Source organism: Moschus berezovskii, chromosome 1 (genome assembly GCF_049115385.1).
Source record: "Moschus berezovskii isolate FMDL1 chromosome 1, NW_MosBer_1.0, whole genome shotgun sequence".
In the NCBI taxonomy this organism is placed as follows: domain Eukaryota; kingdom Metazoa; phylum Chordata; class Mammalia; order Artiodactyla; family Moschidae; genus Moschus; species Moschus berezovskii.
Genome location: NC_142460.1, coordinates 48,624,386 through 48,651,505, shown reverse-complemented (window position 1 = coordinate 48,651,505; position 27,120 = coordinate 48,624,386). Strand labels below are relative to the sequence as shown.

The 27,120-nt window shown below is 36.8% G+C and overlaps 1 protein-coding gene across 1 annotated transcript in view; it reads left to right on the top strand.

Moving 5' to 3' along the window:
- The window catches only part of GBE1 (1,4-alpha-glucan branching enzyme 1), a 339,164-nt gene that overhangs the window by 164,683 nt on the left and 147,361 nt on the right, over window positions 1–27,120 (top strand). The window contains exons 6-7 of the mRNA XM_055412202.2: window positions 1,463–1,553; window positions 6,236–6,445. Coding sequence (XP_055268177.2) covers window positions 1,463–1,553; window positions 6,236–6,445 — 301 coding nt within the window. The remainder of the gene's footprint in view (window positions 1–1,462; window positions 1,554–6,235; window positions 6,446–27,120) is intronic.

Genomic DNA, 27,120 nt, shown 5'->3' with positions numbered 1-27,120 from the left:
AGTTCCTCTTCACTTTCTGCCATAAGGGTGGTGTCATCTGCATATCTGAGGTTATTGATATTTCTCCCAGCAATCTTGATTCCAGCCTGTGCTTCTTCCAGCCTAGTGTTCCTCATGATTTACTCTGAATATAAGTTAAATAAGCAGGGTGACAATATACCACCTTGACATACTCCTTTTCCTATTTGGTACTAGTCCGTTGTTCCATGTCCAGTTCTAACTGTTGCTTCCTGACCTAGGAATGGTTAATGACTTAAAATGAATAATAAAATATGTAAGTTGATATTTGCTCATACGAATGATGCTTATTATATAATGGAGAAATAAACAACAAACTCCATATTTTGTTATTAAGTATTACACTGACATATTATTGAGCAATATTTTATACACATATTTAAACTGAGAGAGTTAATTTGTTTCTCTTTTAACAGCAAAGCCAAAGGTAATAATGTCTCAACAGATTCTGAATCATGGAGTTTATGTTATCCTTTAAACTTATGGATCCCTACTTCTGAATGTGAATTTATAATTGTTCCAGTGTTAATTGTGTACTAAAATATGTGCACAAGAAGTTATCCTAACATCAATTAGATTTTGAGAACAGAATAGGAATATGTACACTGCAGAAGACAGTCAAATCATACTTGAAAATTTTACCAAATTTTTCTTTGAAGAAAAATAATTTTTTAGTTTTTTAAAAAGACTAAAATTTATTCTACTCTGATTATTTGCTTACATTAAAGACACATTAGTAAGTATTTTTAAGTATTAAGAACTTTAAAAAAAACATGCCTATCTTTTTGAGCCAGTTCATTTAGAGTTAAAGCAAAACATTTTCAGATAGAGCAAGGAAAGATGTATGCATGTGTACTTGTGTGTGTGTGTGCACAGGTTTACACATGGATGACTGGGGAGTAATTTTTAGGTGCTAGAAATACCTAAAAATGGAAAATGGAAGTGGAAAATGGAAGCATTAATGCTGGCTTCATAAAAGCCACCTTTTAGAAAAATTGATTTGATGGTATATCTTAGGCTAGAAATGAAAGAAATATAAAGAAAAAAGTGAAATAATGTACATGGCATGCAATCAGTTACTATTATTTGGCTTTCATAATCTCCGAAATGAATATTACAAGTGCAACTGAAGTTTAGCATATGCAGATTGTCATCTTTAATATTCTAAAGCCAAATTAAGAGTATATTTGCATATCATTTATTACTTGTTAAAATGAAGACATTTTAAATAGCTAGACTATAACCCTCAAGAACTAACTGTCCAATTTTGTGTTAGAAGGTCAGACAAGAAAAACATGTTAAAGTAGTAGAACTTTTTAAAATGACCAGACCTTAGATTATGTGTGAAACTTAATGCCTTTTAAACAGGGGACTGTGTTTATATATTTTTTATTGCTTTTTTTATATGTGGCTTTTAATCTCTATTTGACCTTTGCTTATACAGGATATAATTGCATTCAGTTGATGGCGATCATGGAACATGCTTACTATGCCAGTTTTGGTTACCAAATCACAAGCTTCTTTGCAGCTTCAAGGTAAAATGAAGGACATGATATCCATTTTCTTATGTGAACAAAAAATTTTAAAAATGGAATGAATTTCTGTATTTCATATGATGTCTTATGACCTACTTTAGGGTTAACAGAGTTAATAAAATCTGAGCATTTTCTTCTAAGATCATAGATTCTTCTCTCATCAAACCTTAGAGACTAGCCTGATTTAAGATTGCTTTTCATGAAATGATTTCTGGTACAGAAAATCCAGTTAGCCTGCTGAAATTGTCATGTTTGGAGGCTAAGCTTTAGTCAGAAAATACTGACTTAGTGAAGCCAGTATTGCTAGAGCTCATATCGTTTTCTGGAAAGAGGCTCACTTATGTAAGAAGGTAACTAAGAAGGCCGTTGGTGGGACTTATACTACCCACAGAACTGTCCTTCTTCCCAGGTTGAAATCCAAGGAATATGACTCTCTGAGCAGAAAAACATCAGAGGGTCCTGTGCAGTTGGAGAGGTACTGATCTGAATGACCACAAGTTGCACAAGTCCAGCTTTGCCTCATGGAGCTTACAGTGTGGTGGCATGTAAACATCAATCCAGCTGTTGCTGTTGTTCAGTTGCTAAGAAGTGTCCAAGTCTTGGTTAACCCATGGACTATAGCACACCAGGCTTTCCTGTCCTTCCCCATCTCCTGAGTTTGCTCAAACTCATGTCCATTGATTCAGTAATGCCATCCAACCATCTCATCCTCTGTGGTCCCCTTTTCCTTCTGCTTCAACCTTTCCCAGCATGGGGTCTTTTCCAGTGAGTCAACTTTTCACATCAGGTGGCTGAAGTGTTGGAGCCTCAGCATCAGTCCTTCCAATGAATATTCAGGACTGATTTCCTTTAGGATTAACTAGTTTGATCTTGCTCTCCAAGCTTCTCTCAAGAGTCTTTTCGAGCACTACAGTTCAAAAGCATAAATTCTTCAGCACTCTTCCTTCTTTATGGTCCAACTCTCACATCTGTCCATGACTACTGGAAAAGCTGTAGCTTTGAATATAGTCCTTGTGGGCAAAGTGATATCTCTGCTTTTTAATACACTGTCTAGCTTTATCACAGCTTTTCTACCAAGGAGCAGGTGTCTTTTAATTTCATGGCTGCAGTCACTGTCTGCAGTGATTTTGGAGTCCAAGAAAATAAAGTCTGTCACTGTTTCCATTTTTCCCCATCTATTTGCCATGAAGTAATGGGACCAGATGCCATGATCTTAGACAGAAATCCAGTAATCATATATATATTATGATTTTCACTTGTAATAAAAGCTGAAAAGATGGAAAATTGTTCTGATAGCATAGAATCAGTGGTTTGACCAGTTTAGATTAGATCTAAACTGATGTTGCAACTGAGATTTAAAACATGATTAAGAGATAAGCAGTTTTCTATCTTAAAAAGGGGGGGTTATCTGGGGGAAAGGTGAAGTGGGAGTACTTAGATAGCATTCCAGACATAGAGAAAAGATACTGATCCCTTTACTTGTTTCTCTTTATAGGATTTCTCCTTGAACGAGTTATCTGTCCTTATTGTCTCTAATTCCTCCACTTCTCTTCTTTCTTGAGCTCATTCCAAGTAGGTACTCCACCTCTTTGCTGAAATTGCTCTTATCTAAGGTACTGATGGCCTCCACATATTAAGTCAATCATCAGTTCTTAGCTTACTTGACCTGTCAGCAGCATTTGGCACAATTGATTACTCACACCTTCTTTCAACTTTTTTTCTTTTCTTGGCTTTCAGAATATTAAACTTTCCTGTGGTTTTTCTCACATCTTTGTTGCTTCTTCATTTCCTTTGTTCTTACTGACCACTAAAGATGGGCCCTCCTAGTGTGCAGCCCTTGGTTCCATTCCCTTCTGTATTTAAATGAAGTGTCTTTAGGGTCTCATTAAGACTCATTCATTCTTATGGCTTAAATACACTTTATATGCCATCCACCAAACTGAACTCCCCAGTCCTCACCTTTGTTGTGAACTTCAAACAGTGTCTATTTGAGGTTGGAATATCTAATATGTATATCGTGCTTAACCTGTTCCAGACTACATTTCTGTTCTTATCTTCTAACCTTCTTCTCTTGTTATTTTCCTTAATTCAATAAATGACATTTCTGTCTTTCAGTTACTTAAGCCAACTGCATTTACTTGCCTTTTCCCTGTATGGTCTGCACTACACTCTAATTATCAGAAAACTAGCCACCTATAACTTCAAAATATATCCCAAATTTTTCTGCTTCTCCTGTTCCCTCTGCTACCACTCTGTCCAAGTTGCCACTTCTTCAGTTCAGTTCAGTTCAGGTCAGTTCAGTCGCTCAGTCGTGTCTGACTCTTTGCGACCCCATGAATCACAGCACGCCAGGCCTCCCTGTCCATCACCAACTCCCGGAGTTCACACAAACTCATGTCCATCGAGTCGGTGATGCCATCCAGCCATCTCATTCTCTGTCGTCCCCTTCTCCTCCCGCCCCCAATTCCTCCCAGCATCAGAGTCTTTTCCAGTGAGTCAACTCATCACATGAGGTGGCCAAAGTATTGGAGTTTCAGCTTTAGCATCAGTCCTTCCAATGAACACCCAGGATTGATCTTCAGAATGGGCGTGTTGGATCTCCTTGCAATCCAAGGGACTCTCAAGAGTCTTCTCCAGCACCACAGTTCAAAAGAATCAATTCTTTGGCGATCAACTTTCTTTTTACCTGAGTCATTTCATTAGCTCTGTAATGGGTCACTCTGTATTATCTTGTCTCCCTTCCCTGGCTTTCTCCTCCACACATGGACTACTTTCTGCAAAGTACCCAACGTCATCTGTTTAAGATGAAAATCAGATCATGTCACTTTCATGTCACTCAGTACTCAGTACTCTCTAACAATTTTCAGCTCTCTTTTGAAATAAAAGCCAAATGTCGTACATTGATCCATAAGGCCTCATGTTATCTGGGTCTTGGACAGTCTCTGGAGTCCTCTCTTTCTTGATCATTACACTCCAGCCACACAAGTGTGTTTGCTCTTCTTCAGATACTCATTTCTGTCTCCAATGCCTGTTTATTTCTGAACACTCTTCCTTTAGATATTTCCATGCCTTGCTCCCTACTTCTTTCTTATCTTCTATCAAATATTGCTTTTGTCATAAAACTTTTACTGATGACAGTATTTAAAATAGCAAACCTTCCCTTCCCACTAGTGGTCTGGCTTATTTTTCTTTTGAGCAGTCACTGCTATCTGATATTCCACATATTTTGCTTCTTTATTTCCTATCACCCAACTAGGAAACAAATCCCATAAGGCCAGTGATGTTTATTTTGTTCACTAGTGAATCACAGAGCATAGAAAAATTTATGGCACACAGTAGACTGCTTAATAAGTATTTGTAGAACGAATGAATGAATGAAGAAAACTTTAGGGCTGTTTATTCATTGAACATGCTTTTCAGTGAGTGGCAAAAGAGGCCAGGTAGCTAGGATAAGAAGAGTAATGGGTAGAGTGTCATAAGATAAATCTAAAGCTTTTGTATGTGTTAAGTCACTTCAGTCGTGTTCAACTCTTTGCAACATCATGTACTGTAGCCCGCCAGGCCACTCTGTCTATAGGATTCTCCAGGCAAGGATACTAGAGTGGGTTGCAGTTTCCTCCTCAAAGGGATCTTCCTGACCCAAGGTTCAAACCCACATCTCTTATGTCTCCAGCATTGGCAGGTTGGTTCTTTACTACTAGTGCCATCTTGCAAGCCCCTAAAGCTTTTGGAAGGAACCAAATTAGATAGTGCAGTAGGTCATGATGAAGAGTGACAGAAATCAATTCATCACAAGCATGATTACTTATTTAAAAGGCAAAAGTTGATACTATGATGTGAAGTGAAAGTTGCTCAGTTGTGTCTGACTCTTTGCGACCCCATGGACTATACAGTCCACGGAAGTCTCTAGGTCAGAATACTGGAGTGGGTAACCTCTCCCTTCTCCACCGAATCTTCCCAACCCAGGAATTGAACCAGGCTCTCCTGCATTGCAGGAGGATTCTTTACCAACTGAACTGTCAGGGAAGCCCTGATGCTATGATTAACTGCAATATTGAGACTTTACAAAGGTTCAAAAAGGCCTTCCTCTACGTAGTGAGTTTTGTTTCCTATTTCACAGACTAGAAAACCATTTTTAGCACAAATCCATGTACATGTGAACTGCCCATCTTTCCTGCTTGGGTGATGACAGGGCCCACTGGTACTTGGGGTGTTCCAATCTGGGAATAAGTAAGTGCAGGAGAGATGGCCTCAATCAAGCCACTAAGGATATTCAAAGAAGTATTCTAAGAGCCCCCTAACCCCAACCATGCATACACAAAGGGATGGCCAGGTAGGTAGACAGGAATGACCATGCCTCTTAAACCAACTAGCCCTGGCAATGGGAATCAGAAGCTCTGAGTATGGAGGAGGGGAATTTTACTATCTGCCTACTCAAAATGTGAATTTTTATTGGGTTATAAATTTACAGTTATTAGATTATTTTTTATTAAATGCTTATAAAAATGCCTGATAGCAAATATTAAGCAACTTTGACCTGTGTCTAAGTAATATATCATACTATATCTGCATATTTGAAGTATCTAGTACTGCTCTGGTAAAACAATTCATCCTCAATAAAGAATTGGTTGTTTCCTTTAAATATGATGTGGTCTTGTTTTTACTGTCTCTTTTACCTTCAGCCGTTATGGAACTCCTGAAGAGCTGAAAGAACTAGTTGATACAGCTCATTCCATGGGTATTACAGTCCTCTTAGATGTGGTACACAGCCATGCCTCAAAAAATTCAGAAGATGGACTAAATATGTTTGATGGGACTGAATCCTGCTACTTTCATTATGGACCTAGAGGGACTCATATTCTATGGGATAGTCGGTTATTTGATTACGCCAGGTATGTACATATAATATGGAAATGTCTTATTTGTTTAAAAAATAATTCAAAGAGTTTTACCGAATTCATTGTATGTGTACTCTCTCACTGGTATTTAATTTCTTAATTTTTTTTCTGGATTTATTTATTAATTTCTTAATTTTTAAAAAAATTTTATGAGAAATATTTATCATACCTTGAATTTAACTTGTTTTGATTAGCACATATATTAGTGGTAAGTTGCACTAACTTTCAGTTTTACAGATCACATGCTATTTAACATATATTGGTTATACTGCCACTTAAAAGTTTAATGTGACTTTTATTATCTAAAGAACACTGTATCATTGAATTAAACATAGAAAATTGCCTTTTAATTGAAAAATACACATTGTTTTAAGTAGACTACTAAAAATACTTTCTATTTTGCTATCTTGATATTACCCATGTTTTTGATTATAGTATCATGTTTTTGATAGCAGTTAAACTCTACAAACAACTAACATTAGTATGTAATATGTCTGGTATGATGCCAGGTGTTTTAGATATATTAGCTACATATTTTATTTATTATGCACAACAACTCTACTTATATGTAATAAGTACTATTGTTATGACCATCTTTCAGGTAATAAACTAAGGCTTAGCTGAAACAGTTTCTTAAGATTAAAACACATCTCTGACTTGCCGTCTAATTAGAAGGGTGTTTAAGTGATTAAATCTAAATTCCAAAATATGGTAAAACTTTTTAAACTAAAAAATACTATCAATTTGTATCCATTTTTTTATCATAAGTGAAAATATAATGAAAATATGTTTTCGGGTATATTAAAAGTGGCAGGGTGTCAAGTAATGTATGACTAACTAACTTTTTTATAATATTTCTGAAAAAATTTAATGAATTTTCTGTTGGATATTACACCACAAATAAATTGCCACACATATGGAAAACCAAAAGAGCAGAAAAATGCTTCAACAGGTACTTGGATAAAATGAAAAATTCTAATTTTTGAACATAAATTAGATGACTTTACATGGAAGAAGTTGTTTTGCTTCACTCTTAATATCAGGCGTGATTTTATATTTCATAGCCGTATAGGAATCACTCATGTCAGATGAAGCAGCATAATATATGAGAAAAGGCACAAGAGGCAGCAGCAGGTGGCAGGGTTCCAGGCCTGGTTTCACTCTGGTACAATTTAATCATTCTGGTTCTCAGGTTTTTCATTATAAAAGGAGGCAGAGTTTTGGGACTAATACAATTCCCTCTGTAAAGGTATTTTGTATTTGTGTCATCTTATTGAACATTGCTTTTCATACTACAGATTTATAATAAGTAAAAAAAGGAGTGAACCTATGTTAATTCTATGATACAACTCAGTTGCGTTTTTGAGTAAATCTTTTAAAAGTAGAATGTGGACCAAAAATACAGTTAATGAAGCTTTCTGGTTCATATTTGGATGAGTAAGTGTTGACTCTATCCTGTAGAACTGTGTCTTATGAAAGAAGTACACTAAATTGTTAAGTTTTTATGTTTGGAAACAGTTTTGGTGTGGAACTGAATCTTAAAAAGAAATACATTCAGTCGCTGGATTTCTACGTTATGATATTTTATTTTATTAAAATATATATTATACTGTATGTTTTCTGTATCTTGAGCTCTCAAAGTCCATTTAAAGTTATCCAGTTTTTTAAGGAAAAGGAATTATACATAACTGTCTTTAAAACTTTTCTGGTATTGAAATTAAGACATTTAAACTTTAATTTAATACTTATTTTCTTCTTCATTGAATTAACTATTAATCTTTATCAAGTGCTTACTTTTGGTAAATGTATGATTTTAATTTGGTTTTTTTCTTATGTTTTTTTTGTTTTATTATGTCATGTAGGTTTAGACTTTTGTAAATATAATTCCATTCAAAATATATTTCTATAATTCAAATATTTTGATTATTTCATATGTCTAAATCCTCTAATTTTTAAAGAATCTGTATTTTCTATATAGATTTATGCTTTTAGTTATGACATCATTAAACAGCATAGATAAATCCTACAAAGCCAAATTTTTAAAAAGCTAAATCCAAATTCACACAAATAATTCTATAATATTTAGGTTTGTCAATTTATAACATGCTAAAGATTCCAGGATTCTTATCTTTGAATTATTTTCTCAGTGCATGCATGCTAAGTTGCTTCAGTCATGTTCGACTCTTTGTGACCCTATGGACTGTGGCCCACCAGGCTGCTCTGTCTTTGGATTCTCCAGGCAAGAATATTGCAGTAGGTTGCCATGCTCTCCTATAGGGGATCTTCCTGACCCAGTGATCGAACCCACATCTCTTAAGTCTCTTGTATAGGCAGGCTGGTTCTTTACCACTAGTGCCACCTGGGAAGCACATACTGTGGTGTAACTGATTAAAATCTTTATTGACAAAATTTATATTCAGTTCAGTTCAGTTCATTCGCTCAGTCATGTCCGACCTGATGAAAATGTATTACAGTTTTTCTTTCACATTCTCTTCCTTCTATTCTGACTAGTTGGAAGTGTTAGTCACTCAGTCATGTTGGACTCTTGCAAACCAATGGATTGTACCCAACCAGGCTCCTCTGTCCAGGGAATTCTTCAGGTAAGGATACTGGAGTGGGTCGCCATTCCCTTCTCCAGGAGATCTTCCCAACTTAGGGTTCAAACCCTGGTGCCCTGCTTTGCAGGCAGATTCTTTATTGTCTGAGCCACCAGGGAAGCCCATCTCACTAGTTATAGCATATGTAATATAACATTGTTTTGGTGCAATGCGAAGACTGTTTTTATAATCAGCATTCATGATTAAAGTCCTTTGCTCTTGTGGTTGTTTATTGCTGCTTAACAAGCCTTCTCAAAATGCAGTGACTCCAGATAAGGGCAGTTGATTATTTTACTTTTAGATCTGCAGTTGGGGCATAGGTCAGTGTGACATCTCTCCTCTTTTCCTTGTTATGGTCTAGGCTTGGAAACAGACACAGCATCATTTCTGCTGCAAGTTGTTGTCCAAACAGTTACAGATTTGGGGATGTGTATCCTTTATTTTCACTGTTAGGAGTATCAAAGAATTTTACGGTTAAATTTCACAAATTTCCACATCTAACACATTTTATCCATATACAGTAAATATGCCATTTCACAAATTCAAAAGAGATATATTAAAATAACCGTCTATGTGAAAATATTATTGTTTTTCTCAGCTATATTTCTGTGGTAGAGAGTTTGTCAGAAATAGGTAATTTTCAAAAAAATATACTAATCAATATAAAAGTAATAGTGTCATTTTTGTTAATTATAAAATATAAAAAGGCATAGGAAATCCAGAATATAAATTATTATTCTTTATAAATACAAATAACATTGTTTGTATGTGGCTGTACTTAATGACTATTCTTTTCATGCATATAGGGAAGGGAAAGACCCTCAGTCGTGTCTGACTCTTTGTGACACCATGGACTATACAGTCCATGGAATTCTTCAGGCCAGAATACTGGAGTGGGTAGCCATTCCGTTCTCCAGGGGATCTTCCCAACCCAGGGATCGAACCCAGCTCTCCTGTATTGAAGGTGGACTCTTTACCCACTGAGCCATGAGGGAAGCCCAAGAATATTGGAGTGGGGAGCCTATCCATTGTCCAGAGTATCTTCCTGACCCAGGAGTTGAACCAGGGTCTCCTGCATTGCAGGCAGATTCTTTACCAGCTGAGCTACATGTTTCATCCATATAATCACAGGAAAACCCAAACTTTTGCTATTACTATATACGTAGGATAGTGACTTGTTTATAATTTTCGGTTTGTTTCTTATCCAGATGAAATCAGCAATTATATTTATACTTCATGTTTTAAAAGACAAGTTATTTTTCATCCCTTGTCTTTAATGTGTTGGTTAATACTATACTCCATTAAAAAGTAGATATGAAAAGGGTTCATGGTTAACCTATGATCCTAATGAGCCTCTTTTTTGAAAACTTGGAATAATTTTTGAGAACTTGGAATAATTTTTGAAATTATCATATTTACTGTTTGGAAAAGTTGATCTTATGTAGAATCAGTTTCTACAGAGATATGTTGCTGATGCTCATTTCACTCTGTCTATATGTCACAACCTGTCGCCACTTATAATTTCTGATTCAAGTGCCATCATCAGAGTTACCAGAATTAAATCTCTCACTCTGAGTAATACCAGAGATCCTGACTGTGCTATTTCATTACCTGCTATGAATAAATTTCCAATCAGGAGCTGCCCATGTTTTAATTTTCTGTCTACTTGGCTGAACTGCCTTCTAGCTCTGCTAAATTACTAATGACAGTTCATAACAGAGATTGGCTTGTTCTTTCTTTAGTTGGTAAAGAGAACTTCTTGATAAATCTGTCACCCATAAGTTTCAGAAGTTTCTAGAATGAGAAATAATGGCTATCATTTAATGGTTTCAGTTTTAAATTCTACTTTTTGCATATGTGTCTGGCACTATGTAAATGCACTTGATAAAATTATGAAGACAACTGCACATTTGTGAAGCTTAAACAATTATTATGTCTTAACCTTTACTAAAGCACTAGATGAAAGTAGTTTCTTTCTTGAGTATTTCCTTCAAAGATAAGATATGAATCTCAAAGGAGATAGCGTAGTAGAGTTAATGCTCTTTTTTTCCCCCCCAGAACCTTACATTTAGGTACAAAGTAATGTAATCATATTTCTGTCAGCAGGAGTTTGTAATGTGACAACTATTCGGCAGGAAGACACTCTACTCTTATCTTGAGTTATTAGAGCTCCTTTCAGAAATAAAAGTGAATCTAGTTTGATCTTTTAGGGTCCTAACTTCATAGAATAAAATAGCCTTTAGTATAGACACTCTAGTATAATTTGGGTCTTTTACTGCTTTCTAGGTCCTTTCCACAAGTTAGAATGTGGAAGGAAATTCGTGGGGACCATCTCTGCTGAGAGTGGATATTTGGATCTTAAATATTCTGTGATATCTTATGTGGCATTTCTTTTTTAATTTGTTAATATAGTGAATTGCATTTACTGATTTTGAATGCCAAGTCAATCGTGCATTTCAGGGATAAGGTCTCAGAAACATAGATACTAAAATTCTAAATAAAAATTTGGCATGTATTTATATGATATTTATTGTTTAGTCACTAAATTGTGTCCAACACTTTTGCAACCCCGTGGACTATAGCTTGCCAGGCTACTCTTGTCTATAGGATTTCCCATGCAAGAATAGTGGAATGGGTTGCCATTTCCTTCTCCAAGGGATCTTCCTGACCCAGGGATTGAACCTGCATCTCCTGCATGCATCTCTTGCATTATAGGCATATTCTTTACCGCTGAGCCACCAGGGAAGCCCATTTTTATGATATTACATCATGATTAAATCAATTATTATTAATGATAAATCTTAATTTAAGAATTACTGTGCATTGATATATCAATTAGTCTTCCCTGGTAGCTCATACGGTAAAGCATCTGCCTGCAATGTGGGTGACCCAGGTTCAATACCTGGGTTGGGAAGATCCCTTGGAGAAGGAAATGTCAACCCACTCCAGTACACTTGCCCGGAAAATTCCATGGGTGGAGGAGCCTGGTAGGCTACAGTCTATGGGATCACAAAGAGTCGGACATGACTGAGTGACTTCACTTTGTACTTTGTGCATTGATATATTGATTAATGAGTATATGACATCATGATCACTAGCAGGATATTTAAAAGCTATGCATCCAGGACATGAATGCAAATCTCTAAATTTTTTTTTTTTTTAAGAAAACTTTAAAGTCGTATGCTATCCTGTGACTTTTTTTAAAAAAGCAAAGAACAAAAAGCCACAGACCATCAAGTGAAATGATTGCTCTTTTTTTAATAATAAAAACGGCCACAATAACACAGAAAAACAGCATGAAGAAGGTAAATGTGTTCAACTACTGTTAAAAACAGGTATCTGAAAAAGTTTTAGCTTCATATAGGATGCATTGATAGATATATATGCTTGAAATTTCTGCACATATGCTTATCAGAAGTTAGAGAATAAACAAATATAAAAAATATCTCCCTTCAGGGTATAGGTGACATTTTAACAACTAATTTGAAATAGCTGCTTTCAAAGAAAGTTTAGCTATGGGAAAATCATTTGGGGCAAAATATCAAGAAAAAATTTCTACCTTTGTGCTTTTATTACCGCACATAATTTCAGTCATGAAGAAAGTTTGATATGCAGACACATGAATCTTGGAGCATTTTTTGCCAAGCTTCTAAAATTGTTCTAATTTTAGTTTATCTTAAACCCATTGGTTACAATTTTAAATGAATTACCTTATGGTTAATTGGCAAAACCACTTACTAACCTCAGGGAAAATGAAATATATAAGCCATATATCATGAAAGGTGGTAGATAGTGGAATGAGTTGGAAGAAATAAGTTTAATAATTTAATAAAGATAGCCATGATTTTCTTTCATTTATATCATATAGATATATCTATTTTAGTGAGCTATTATATCCTGCTGCTACTGCTAAGTCACTTCAGTCGTGTCCGACTCTGTGCGACCCCATAGACAGCAGCCCACCAGGCTCCCCTGTCCCTGGGATTCTCCAGGCAAGAACACTGGAGTGGGTTGCCATTTCCTTGTCCAATGCTTGAAAGTGAAAAGTGAAAGTGAAGTCGCTCAGTCTTGTCTGACCCTCAGCGAACCCATGGACTGCAGCCTTCCAGGCTCCCCCGTCTGTGGGATTTTCCAGGCAAGAGTACTGGAGTGGGGTGCCATTGCCTTCTCCAATAATGGCTTCTATTATAGCGAGAATAAGCATTAAAATCACATACCAAAGTGGTTTTAAGTTTAACCAGATTTTGACTATTTTATCTTTATTTTAAAGTTAGTTTCTTTTTGTGTATCTATTAACATATTACTAACGTGGCATATGGGCTTCCCTGGTGGCTCAGAGGTTAAAGCGTCTGCCTCCCATGCGGGAGACCCGGGTTCGATCCCTGGGTCGGGAATATCCCGTGGGGAAGGAAACGGTAACCCAGTCCAGTATTCTTGCCTGGAGAATCCCATGGACGGAGAAGCCTGGTAGGCTACAGTCCAGGGGGTCGCAAAGAGTCGGACACGACTGAGCGACGGAACGGAACGTGGCATACATTTTTGCTGAAAAGTAAATATGTGTATGGAGGAGTGTGCTGAAAAGTTATTACTGATAAAGCACACAGTTAAAAAAGTTTACAGGTAATTGCTTAGGTAAATTAAGGTTAGCATAAAAGATTTTTTTTTTAAGTAAAAGCTTTTTTTTCTGATCAGTTTATTCATAAATTTATTGAATGATTTTTTAAATAAACTTCCTAAGGATATACCCTATGTCCTATCTTTAAGGAGACAACAGTTTTCATATATTTTATTAATATTTAGCACAAAACCCTAAAAGAAAGTATATTTTTAATTTATTAGGATAGGTTTCAGAACATTTAGTATTTTTTAAAATTGAAGTAACACAATATTATTTTAGACAAATACCTGTCCTGTTCAATGTAAAAAGCAAATCACGGATGGTTTAAAGACAATTTTGGACATTGATTTATCAAACAGGTAGCTATTCTAAAGGGAATCAGGCAATTAAAAGTAAACAATAACTTATGCAACCTATTCATTAAGTATATTAAAATTTTACAGAATTATTTTTAATAATGCTGGATGTCCCATAAAAATTCTTTCTATTTTCTTCTTTTATAGTATTTTTTCTCTTCTTTTTAGTAACTCTTCCTTATTTAACCTTGATTAAGAAAACTGGTTAAATGTACTATTTCAAAGAAGGTAGAGTCCGATTCAAAATGCAGACAAACTAATTCTCTTTTGTACAAGAGATTAAGAAAGTTGCTGTATCAATCTAATCTGTCTGGATTTGAGTTTGAATGGTAGAAATATAACTTCTCTCACAGGGTTTATGAGATTATTCAGCTTCGCAGAAAGGTTTCTATTGATGCAGAGCACAGCACTGGAGTAAGGATTTACAGTCTTTGTATAAACTTTGTGCCTGGTATTATCTGCCTCGTTTATTCCCACAAGTCTAAAATTTAAGTACACAGGGATATCCTGAAAATATCTTGAGTATTTAGGTCTTACTCATAACACTCACCTTCTTAAATGCAAACTCACTCTAACATAGGACTGTACTTGGTAATTTACCTTAAATTTGAAAATAGCGAGCATGACTCTAAAAGCAGCTTTTTAAACTTCAGATGTGGGTACATGCTTGTGAAAATTGTCTGAAAGTCCCTATTCAATGGTTGTTCATTTAAGTCTGGGAATTTTCTCAAGTCAATGATAATATCTGGGTTTTTCTTATGACCTTTTTAAACAACCAGGTGCAATGTGAAAAAAAAATCAATTTTTCTGTTTTTATCTGTGTGTACCAAAACAACTTGTTTAAGCATGTCTCTTTTCCAGGTTATGGACTAACAGTTTTGAAGTTATGAAGAGGTATTTCATGGTTTCTTAGCTGAATGATTTCCTTAGTGTAATGCTGCTGATAAATAACCCATGTTATAGCGAGCCAGTTATTTTCAGAAAGTATAGGTATCTCTTAAAATTTTGGAAGGACACATACTTATCAGCAACATAAAAATTATTTATTTTTTGAGGGTCTCCCCCATTGCCATTCATTTGGATCAGTGATCAGACATATTTTTCTCTAACTTCTGAATTTCCCATCCACATTTTGTGATGGTGAGATATCTCTATTTGGTCTTCACTCTGTCTTCTTTTTCTTTCACTGTTAGTAAGACAAGCCATCAGCATCAGAATTTCTTTCATCGTCTCTTTCCAGCTTAAAATATCTCCCCAAGATTAGACCTTTTCCCAAATAGCATTTCAAACTTCCATCTGCTAGAAGTATTAGTAAAACTCAAGGGAAGTTATAGTTGACATTTTCTCTTAGTTCTTTTGGAAACAAAACAGCATAACAGCCAACTTTTCTAAGACATAAGCCTATTCTAAGCACTGTATAGAGATGGCAAATGAGGCCAACTAACTCTTTAATGGGTCACCTGGTCTCTGTAAGCAATGATGATCATGATGATTATGAAAGTGAAAAGAAAGTGTTAGTCACTCAGTCATGTCTGACTCTTTGTGACCCCATCAACTGTAGTCTGCCAGTCTCTTCTGTCTATGGAATTCTCCAGGCAAGAATACTGGAGTCCACATACCATGAACCTACTTAAAGTGTGCAGTTCCAGTAGCCTTGAGTCTAGCCACAGAGCTGTGCAACCATGACCATAATCAATTCTAGAAAAATTTTATTACCCCTAAGAGAAACCCTCTACCCATTAGTGTATGTGTATGTGTGTGTGTGTGTGCTCAGTAGCATCTGACTCTTTACAACTCCATGGGCAGACTGTGGTCAGCCTGGCTCCTTCATCTGTGGGATTTCCCAGGCAAGAACACTGGAGTGGGTGGCCATTTCCTTCTCCAGGGGATCTTCCCAACCCAGGGATCATAGCTGGGCCTCCCGCTGTGTAGGTGGATCTTTACAACTGAGCCAGCAGGGAAGTGCATGATGATTAGAGTGGTAGCCTTTATGAAGGGTCATTCAATTTGAAGGCATTAGGTGCCTTGCATACCTTGTTGAACTTTCTCCTCTAACCACCTGATATACAGTGTCTCCTCCCATCTTTGGCCATTTCCTATCTTCTGTCCCTGCCTCATTTTCCTCTGTTGCACTTACCACCATTTTGCATTTGAAAAAGATAGTAATAACTTGTTAATTTTTTGAATTTAGTGATATATTTGTTGTTTATGTATTAAATGTAGAAGTAAAGTTAATAATTTATTGTTTCCTATAGATTACATTTTAAGTAAAGCACTATCTGTCTATTAAACTTTTCAACATCAAATTTTCTTGCCATGAATGTGACATTGCAAAGTATCAGTTTGGTAGGGTTACCTATTCTTTGGGCTTCTCTGGTAGCTCAAACAGTAAAGAATCTACCTGCAATGTGGGAGACCTGGGTTCAATTCCTGGGTCAGGAAGATCCCCTGGAGGAGGAAATGACAACCCACTCCAGTATTCTTGCCTGGAGAATCCCCATTAACGGAGGAGCCTGGCAGGCTGCAGTCCATGGGGTCGCAAGAGGCAGACACGCCTGAGCATAGCACAGCACACCTGCTCTTTAGAACTCTGCTCACTGAAGAAAGCTGTCAATGATACTTCCAGCCACAATGATGATGATGATAATAAATACTAATTACAGTGTGGATATAAAAGATCTGACATAAGTGATTTTAGAATTAAATGACCTTTATCTCTCTGATCTCAAACCAGGCTGTTTAACACTTGAATCTGAGTTTCATATATGAAGAACTTATAATAATAATAATATTATTTATGTGCCACAGAGTAGTTGTTTAAACTATATAAAATAACATCATTAGAAATGCATGACATACTATATGTAGAACATTATGAAGAGTTTAAAGTTGTACTTTCAGATGTTTACTAAAGGTGAAAGCAGGTCTCAAGTCACAAACCAGCCATACCTCAGTCACTACTGAGGGAAGCAGCCCAGATGGCAGTCTTGGCAACCCAGAACAAGTTGGTCCTATCTGAAGGAGCTGCCACTTCCAAGCTCCTGATGGTGATTACCATGTGAGAATGTGACCCGTGAAGCCACATCTTCCAGTTCTTTGAGTAAAGTCAGAAGCCCACATTTTATATGAAATATTCCCATTTTTAAATGTCTACAATTACTTTATATTTTTGAAGTTATTTTGCAGACTAAGCGAACAAAAATTTGGGATTGAAAGCAATCTCTGGGCCTCCAGGTCTATCTGTGGACTCTGAGATGGGCCTTTGGTTGAGAGAGTATCAGATTCTATAAAACCTCCAAAATTAAGTAGTAAATTAGATACTGAGTCAGATATGATAATAAGACATTACAGTTTAAACACAACAGTGTAATTCAACTTTCTTTGCATTAGCTATCATAATCTTGTAGACCTAAACTTGCAGTGTGATACAGCAGATCACAGTGTCACTGTGGCAGATACAGTGTCACTCAGCAGAATTATGTTAGCATCTCTTTGATTTTAAGTAGCCAATGAATCAATAAAATAAGTGCCTTTTAATATCAAGTTCAATAAATGTAATTTCACATTCACTGAAGAAATGGACAGTTAAAATTCAGCAGCCTTTTTAATTTTAATTGCATCTAGGTTTTAAGTAATTTTTTAAAAAAATATAAATGTAGTTATTACTTTTGGAGGAGTTATAGAGAATGGGTAGAGGCCTGCTGGGTTCAAATACTATTTCCACCACTCAGCATGTAACCAAAACCAGGTTAGTTAACATTTCTAAGTTTAATTTCCTTATCTGTAGAATAAGATTCTAATTGTATCTCCTTTGTGTGACTGTAGAGATTAGTGACATACTAAATGCTAACAGAGTTTTACTAAGAGAACGCACCGGTCATAGCAAATATCCTCTTCCAACAGGCCAGAGATGAATCTACACATGGACATCACCAGATGGTCAGTACCAAAATCAGATTGATTATATTCTTTGCAGCTGAAGATGGATAAACTTTATATAAAAGGCAAAAATAAGAGCGGGGGCTAACTGTGGCTTAGATCATGAACACCTTATTTCAAAATTCAGACTTAAATTGAAGAAAGTAGGGAAAACCACTAGGCTGTTCAGGTATGACCTAAATCAAATCCCTTATGATTATACTGTGGAAGTGACAGATTCAAGGAATTAGATCTGATAGAGTGCCTGAGGAACTATGGACAGAGGTTCCTAACATTGTACAGGAGGCAGTGATCAAGTCCATCCCCAAGAAAAAGAAATGCAAAAATGCAAAGTGGTTGTCTGAGGAGGCCTTAACAAATAACTGAGAAAAAAGAGAAGTGAAAGGCAAAGGAAAAAAGGAAAGACATACCCATCTGAATGCAGAGTTGCAAAGAATAGCAAGGAGAGATAAGAAAGCCTTCCTAAGTGATCAATGCAAAGAAATAGAGGAAAACAATAGAATGGGAAAGACTAGAGATCTCTTCAAGAAAATTAGAGATAAAGTGAAAGTGAAAGTCACTCAGTCCTGTCCACTCTTTGTGACCCCATGAACTATACAGTCTATGGAATTCTCCAGGCCAGAATACTGGAGTGGATAGCCTTTTCCTTCTCCAGGGGATCTTCCCAACCCAGGGATTGAACTCAGGCCTCCCGCATTGCAGGCAGATTCTTTACCGACTGAGCCACAAGGGATGCCCATTTCATGCAAAGAATAGGCACAATAAAGGACCTAGCAGAAGATACTAAGAAGAGGTGGTAAGAATACACAGAAGAATTATACAAAAAAGATCTTATTGACCTGGATAACCGTGGTGGTGATCACTCACCTAGTTCCAGACGTCCTGGAGTAAAGTCAAATGGGCCTTAGGAAGAATCACTACAAACAAAGCTAGTAGAGGTGATAGAATTCCACCTGAACTATTTTAGATCCTAAAAGATGATGCTTTTAAAGTGCTGCACTCAATATGCTAGCAAATTTGGAAAATTCAGCAGTGGCCACAGGACTGGAAAAGGTCAGTTTTCATTCCAATCCCAAAGAAAAGCAATCCTAAAGAATATTCAAACTACCACACAATTGCACTCATTTCACAGGCTAGCAAAGTAATGCTCAAAGTTCTTCCAAGCTAGAATTCAACAATACGTGAAACGAGAACTTCCATATGTACAAACTGGATTTGGAAAAGGCAAAGGAACCAGAGATCAAATTGCCACTATCCATTGGATCATAGAAAAAGCAAGAGAATTCCAGAGAAACATCTACTTCTGCTACATTGACTATGTTAAAGCCTTTGACTGTGTGGATCACAACCAACTGTGGAAAAGTCTTTACGAGATGGAAATACCAGACCACCTTACCTGACTCCTGAGAGGTATGTATGCAGGTCAAGAAGCAACAGTTAGAACTGCACATGGAACAATGGATTGGTTCCAAATTAGGAAAGGAGTATGTCAAGGCTGTATATTGTCACTCTATTTATTTAACTTATATGTAGAGTACATCATGCAAAATGCTAGGCTGGATGAAGCACAAGCTGGAGTCAGGATTGCCAGGAGAAATAGCAATAACCTTAGGGATGCAGATGACACCACCCATATGGCAGAGAGCAAAGGGGAACTAAAGAGCCTCTTGATGAAAGAGGAGATTGAAAAAGCTGGCTTAAAACTCAGTATTCAAAAAGCTATGATTATGGCATCTGGTCCCATCGCTTCATGGCAGATAGATTGGGAAACAATGGAAACAGTGACAGACTTTATTTTCTTGGGCTCAAAAATCACTTCATATGGTGACTGCAGCCATGAAATTAAAAGATGCTTGCTCTTGGAAGAAAAGCTATGACAAACCTAGACAGTATATTAAAAAGCAGAGACATTACTTTGCCGACAAAGGTCCATATAGTCAATGCTGTGGTTTTTCCAGTAGTCATGTATGGATATGACTGTTGGACCATATAGAAGGCGAAGGCTGTGCACTGAAGAATTGATACTTTTAAACTGTGGTGCTGATGAAGACTCCTTAGAGTCCCTTGGACGACAAGGAGATAAAACCAGTCAAACCTAAAGGAAATCAGTCCTGAATATTCATTGGAAGGACTGATGCTGAAGCTCAAGCTCCAATACTTTGGCCGCCTAATGTGAAGAGCTGACTTACTAGAAAAGACCCTGATTCTGGGAAAGACTGAAGGCAGGAGGAGAAGGGGACGACAGCTGTTTGAATGGCCTCACTGACTCCAGGATATGGTAAAGGACAGGGAAGCCTGGCATGCTACAGTCCATTGGGTTCCAACACCAGATATGACTGATCAACTGAACAACAGCAAGCAGCTCACTTTTCCCTGTGTCTGGTTGTGTCTGGTTTGTAGTTGTGATAATCGCCTCTGTCACCATCGTTGCCACAGCATTGTTACAGTCTTCTTGTGGGCAGATTAACTAGCCAACCTATTCCTCTGAAGCATATTTAGAGGCTTGAAGGCAAGTAATTGCAATATTTTTTTGTGAGCCAAATGTGTGTTGTTATGGCTGTAAATCTTTGCTGTGGTCTCACTAGTCTTTAGAAACATATGAAAATGTTTTCTTGGGAGAAACTCAAAATTAGGAACATTTGTGGAAATGACCAGTGGTGATCAACGTCTAACGGTATTGAGAAGTCACAGCCAAGAGCATTGGTAGCGGTAGAAAGCCCATCAAAGTCAGAAACCAGCATTGTGAGCACAGCTATGCGAGGGCACTCAGGTGCAGCAGCAAACAGTTCCACTCTGTAATTGTCCCTCTGGGCATCATTAGACTGCAGTGGAGTATAATAATTGATCATAATGAACGTGAGTCATTAAAAAAAAAAACTTTAAATCATATTCAGAAATGTCTTTTTAGGCACCAGGAAAGAGTAACACATTATTTCAAAGTATTTTTGTTAAAATGTTAAATTTTTAAATGTTAGAGATTAAGTTAAAGTTTTCTGTCAACTCTTTATCTTAAAGAGAGTTTCTGTGAAGGTTTTTTTAATGTGGACTACTTTGTCTCCCCCAATGCAGAATAAGCAGAGTCCCTCTACTTATTATTTTTAAGGGTTTGAGGTGCCGAAGGCATTTTATGCAACAGTTGTTGGATTGACTATCCTGATTCTTTCACATTCTAAATCCAGGACCATTACATCTGTCTCTTAGAATATTTTATGGAGCTTTGTTGTGACAGGAAGACAGCATTTTAGTCTCAGGATGTTAATTCTAAATCAGCTTTCCCCAATAATGGATTCAGGTGACACCTTTTCAGTTTAATGGCTAAGCTGTTTGCTATGACACTACCTAGTTCAGCTCAGGCAGGAGAGGGCCTGCTTAGTTCTTTGCATCTCCTATCTCTTCTTTCTATTCTGTGTGACCACTGATGTTGTGACAATGATTATGGGTAAGGCTATCAGACATTAGTGTTTGTTGTCCGGAGCCCAGTCTGGACTAGCATCTGCCCTGATGTTTTCCTTCTTACAAAATGTTATTAATAAGTGTTGCCTTAAACTAATCTGGCATGGGCTTTGCTTGACATGAAGCTTTTTCTCCTGGTTTCTGCCATGGGCTCATTGACTAGCTTGTGTGGTTTTATCTGAAAGATTATCAGAAATAGCCCATCTCTCTTTTTCCAGCCCTCTCCAAAATTGAAGTATCTGAGATTTCCTGGAAGAGAAGATAATTTGGAGAGCTTAGTGATAAAATGAAGGGATGAGCACGTTCAGGTCCTAGAGGTGGCGAGAGAGGCCTCGGTGCTGCTCTCCTTGCTGACCTCTTGGTCCTGGAGGCTGCTGTGTTGCCAGACTGCTGGCCAGTGGGGTCAGTAGGGAAAAAATGGGAAATTATATGTGAAGAATGCACAAAATAAATATGCAACATCGAAACCCAATAGTCCTTCTGAGAAGCATATAGAACAACATTGTCCAAAAGAAATATAATGCAAGCCACATACATAATTTCAAATATTCTAGTACCCACATCCATCTCTAAAACGATGATTAAAGAGCCTACCTCTCTGAGCCTACTGCTGAGAGATTTGAAGTATTAAAAATATGTAAAGTTCTTAGAACAGTTGCTGGCACATAATAAGAATTAATTATTATTATGGCTTGTTCCATGGTTTGTTCCACATCAGTTTCTATGTTGATCTCAAATTTATGTATCATATAAACTTCAACATATATCCATCTAACCATTGCAGTTTCTCTTTATATTACTTGTAAATTATTTCTCAAATCCAGTTTCTCTTTCCTACATGCTGTCCTGTATTAAATGCTCTTATTTGAGTATCTACCTCCACTCTCTGCTCTCTTTCACGTTAATATGTAGTTTACTATACTAGTTTTTGGATTGTGTTATTTAGTTTACTTTTTAGCTCAGCTGGTAAATAATCTGCCTGCCATGTAGGAAACCCCAGTTCAATTCATAGGCCAGGAAGATCTGCTGGAGGAGGGACAGGCTACCCACTTTAGTATTCTTGGGCTTCCCTGTGGCTCAGCTGGTAAAGAATCTGCCTGCAATGTGGGAGACCTGGGTTCGATCCCTGGATGGGAAGATCCCCTGAAGAAGGGAATGGCTACCCACTCCAGTGTTCTAGCCTGAAAATTCCATGGACTGTATAGTCCATGGGGTCACAAAGAGTTGTACACGAATGAGCAACTTTCACTTTCTCCTCTACAGCAAGCAAGAATATGAGCTTCAGCAAAGCAAAGAAAACCTTGTCTTAGTTCCCCTTTACCCCTCAAGACTAGAGGAGTGCTTGACTTACTTAGACACAAATTTGTTGAAGGAATAAGGAACTGAATTAATACATTTATGTTTTACTAAGGGTTTCAAATTAGAGTATAGGTCTTGTGCACCTTGTAACCCCATTGCTTAGCACAGTAGTTCAGAGCCTACCAGAAAGTAGACTATCAAATAATTGTTCAGCTGAGTAAAAATGAAACCAGTTATCTCTATGAAGTAATACTTTTTGAATATTTTATGTCCTTTTATTCCCAGATACAGGAAATGCTATTTCATTTTGTTCATGAAGTAACACTGGAGTTCAGGTTTGTCATAACAGATTGTTCCATGTGACTGCTTTGGGAAAGGATCCACCAGGGAGGAAGGTTCAGGAGGATAACAATGTTTATCACATGAAGAATGTGTGGTGGGCCAATAAATTTGGAAAACCCCAAATTAAATCAAGTTCAACACATTTCTTTATAGTTGAAATTCTTGGAATCTTTAACTAGCTAATGTGCATTTTGAATCTTCAAGTAAGTCCTGCACAATAATACTTCATTTCTCAAATTTCTTTGACCTTGAAGCACTTCAGTGCACTTATAAGAGACTTTTTTTTTTTTTGTGACTTTCTCAAAATTTATTTATTTATTTTTTATAATTTTTTTTTCTTTACAGTTAAAAGTATTTTTATTAAAAAAGCACAAATGCAAAGAAATGAACAGAGGAAAATTTATGCGTCGAACCTGGACTGGTCACTTATGATAATATACATGCTACAATTCCATTCTCCCCAATCATTCCACCTTCACCCTCTCCCACAGAGTCCCAAAGACTGTTCTAAATGCCTATGTCTCTTTTGCAGTCTCTTATACAGGGTTCAGGTTACCATTTTTCTAAATTCCATATATATGCGTTAATATACAGTATTGATGTTCTTTCTGGCTTACTTCACTCTGTATAATTGGCTCCAATTTCATCCACCTCATTAAAACTGATTCAAATGCATTCTTTTTGATGGCTGAGAAATACTCCATTGTGTATATGTACCAAAGCTTTCTTATCCATTCGTCTGCAGATGGACATCTAGGTTGCTTCCATGTCCTGGCTATTATAAACAGTGCTGCAATGAACATTGGAGTACAGGTGTCTCTTTCAATTCTGGTTTCCTCGGTGTGTATGCCCAGGAGTGCGATCGCTGGATCATATGGCAGTTCTATTTCCAGTTTTCTGAGGAGACTTTAAAAAAGAAAAAAAACTTAGCAAGTCTTATGATATTTTTGAAGGACCTGGCTGTAGTCTCATCCTCACTTACTCTTCCTCTCGTTCATTAATCTCTCACCACTCTGGTGCTTTTCTCGCTTTGGGGCCTCTGTGAACACTTTTCCCTCCGTCTGGAGTATTCCCTTTGTTTGGCCAGCCTCTATTTATTTTTCATTTCACAGTGTAAAAGCCCCTTCTTAACTTCGGCAGTCTAAAATCAGTCCCCTTCAATGTCCCCTTGCTCAGGGCTTCCTCTCTTCATTCTTCCCTTATTTGATAATCTATAGGTAAGATTTGAACATAAATGTGCATTTTATATTTTAAAACAGTGATGACTTACCTATTTTTCCTTTGATTTCATCTTTAGGAGATATTTTGTCGAGTGTGCATTTGCAAATTCTATATCATAATCATTGTTTATGATGGTTTTATATTTTTGTAACAAATACTATTTGCAGTTTGTGTCCTTAATAGAAAATAAAAATATTCACTAATCCCTTAGAATTTAAGACCCTTTGTACTCAAATTATACTCTAATTTGAGACCCTTAGAAAAACATAAATGTATTAATTCATTTGCTTATCCATTCAGCAAATTTGTGTCTAAGTAAGTCAAGCACTTTCTAGTCTTGAGGGATAATGGAGATAAAAGTATAGTGACAGCAACTTGTGGTAGTTAGCAGGTGGAACTAGGATACCTTTTTCTTTGGAATCCAAGGCATGACTCCTTCGGAGAAGGTGATGGCAACCCACTCCAGTACTCTTGCCTGGAAAATCCCATGGGCAGAGGAGCCTGGTGGGCTGCAGTCTGTGGGGTCGTGAACAATCGGACATGACTGAGCGACTTTATTTTCACTTTTCACTTTCATGCATTGGAGAAGGAAATGTCAACCCACTCCAGTGTTCTTGCCTAGAGAATCCCAGGGACAGGGGAGCCTGGTGGGCTGCTGTGAAGCGACTTAGCTACAGCAGCATGACTCCTTCCAAGCTATGGGTTTCTCTTTGCCAAGTAGGGCATGTCATCATTTTAATTGTTTATTTAAATATTTCATTTTCATCTCTTATCACTCTCAATCCCCCATCAACATATATTAATAGTACATTTATATAATGTATATTTTAGAGAAATGAAACTTTTTTTTACTATTATTTTTTCAAACAGTAAGCAGTAATACAACCTCCTTCAGGATTCCCACTGACTTAAACAAAATGTTAGTATCCTTCCATCATCAGCGTATCAAAGATTTGACTGGCTGCCTTTATTCTTCTCCGACTTCTTCTCTTTGTCCTCTCTCTTTCCATCCATTTATCTGTCTGTCTCTCTCATAGGTCTCAGCTGTACGTTTGGCAGTTTACCCTCTATTATATTTAAAAGAGGATAGCCAAAAATAAAAAAGTCATGTATTTAATTTTTTTTTATTCTTGCTAATCACTTTCTGCAAAGAGCCAAGAGAAAATTATCTCTATGTTCTTTTTAAAAGTCTTATTATACTCTACTTGCCACAGGCAGACCAGGTGTAAAATATTAACACATAGGCAATACAAAAGTTAAGAACCTCACTCAGAACCAAATACTCTGTTGTCTAAGTTAGATAGTCATCTTTGAATAGGTTAAGACCTAAGAATTTTTCTCATTGAGGCAGGAGTGAAACATTTTTTGTTTGTTTGTTTGTTTGCAATCTTTCTTTTTCCCCTCCCCTTCCTTTATCTTTTCTCCACTCTTCTTTTTTTCAATACAAGGGGGATTAAAGTTCTGAGGCTGAGGAAAATCTGGGTCTGTGTCTGCTGGGGGCAGAGCTTTGGTTTTCTCTCCTTTTTCGCTTCCCAATGATTGGCTTATTTCCCTGCTGTGCTGATTATTTCAGCATTTAGAAAAAACTGGTTGCAGCTAGAAGTTTGCCGTAAGAAATGTAAACCTTTGCAGTCATTTGAGCATAAATCTAGGAAATTCAGCGAAACTGGGAATAAGCCACAGGGAGACTTGGTCCTTTTATCCACTCCTCTTGAAGGATTTATTAATATCCTGCAGAAAGTAGAAATCTGATTCTTGTGTTGTATGTGGAGTTTATATCAGTATGCACTAGATTTTTGTCTTGGGTTTTCTTATTATGTACATGTTTGAATACATGTGTGTATAGACATCTAAAATCCAAAATTTTAAACATGTTAATCATAGACTATTGAATGTCTTGATTTCTTGCTCTTAACTACAGTTCATAATCATAGCACAACTAAAATTGACTAATATAGTATATAAAATAAACACTAAATGTCCATGCTTTTTTAAAATGAATATTAGGAGTAGGGGGCTGTGTACACACATGTTGATGATAAAGTAATCTGCTTAGAATCATGTATTAAAAATAAGTTTGGCATACATAGGTGCTGAATTAGCTAAATTAATTAACAATATTTTTGAGTACTTATTATGTACACAATATTCCTCAACCCTGGAAAGGAAGCAGTAAAAAAAAAAAAAAAAAACAGAAAAGACCCCAATTCTCTGAGCCCTCTCTATAGGGAAGGAAAACAATACAAAATAAAATTCCCAAATAGTAGCAAGTACCATGAGGAAGAATAAAGTCAGCTGGAAGTGTTCAATGTTATGTTGATTGTAGTTGTTTTTTAATGTGGTCAAGATAACCATTTCTGAAGAGGTAATATTTAAACAGATAACTTGAATGAAGTAAACTACAATATAAAACCCTGGGGGATGAGTGAATAGAGAGGAGAATGCGTTGTGAAGTCCATGTGGAGGAATGGTCTTGGTGTGTTCAAAGGTAGGCAAGAGAGATGCAGAATGGTAAGCGAGGGATATTTTTAGGAAAACCCTGAGATTTTGGTGGTTGTTAGATCATGTAAAGCCTTGTAGGTTCCTTGAAGGAGTTTGGAATTTCTTTGGTTTTATTCAGTTTATTCTCTGCTGATGGTAAAGAATCCGCCTGCTCAATGGGAGCCCTGGGTTTGATCCCTATGTTGGGAAGATTTTCTGGAGAAGGGAATGGCTACCCACTCCAGTATTCTTACCTGGAGAATTCCATGGACAGAGGAGCCTGGCAGGCCCCAGTCCATGGGGTCACAAAGAGGTAGGCATGACTGAGCTACTTCCACTATTCACTGTTTGACATATAAATTA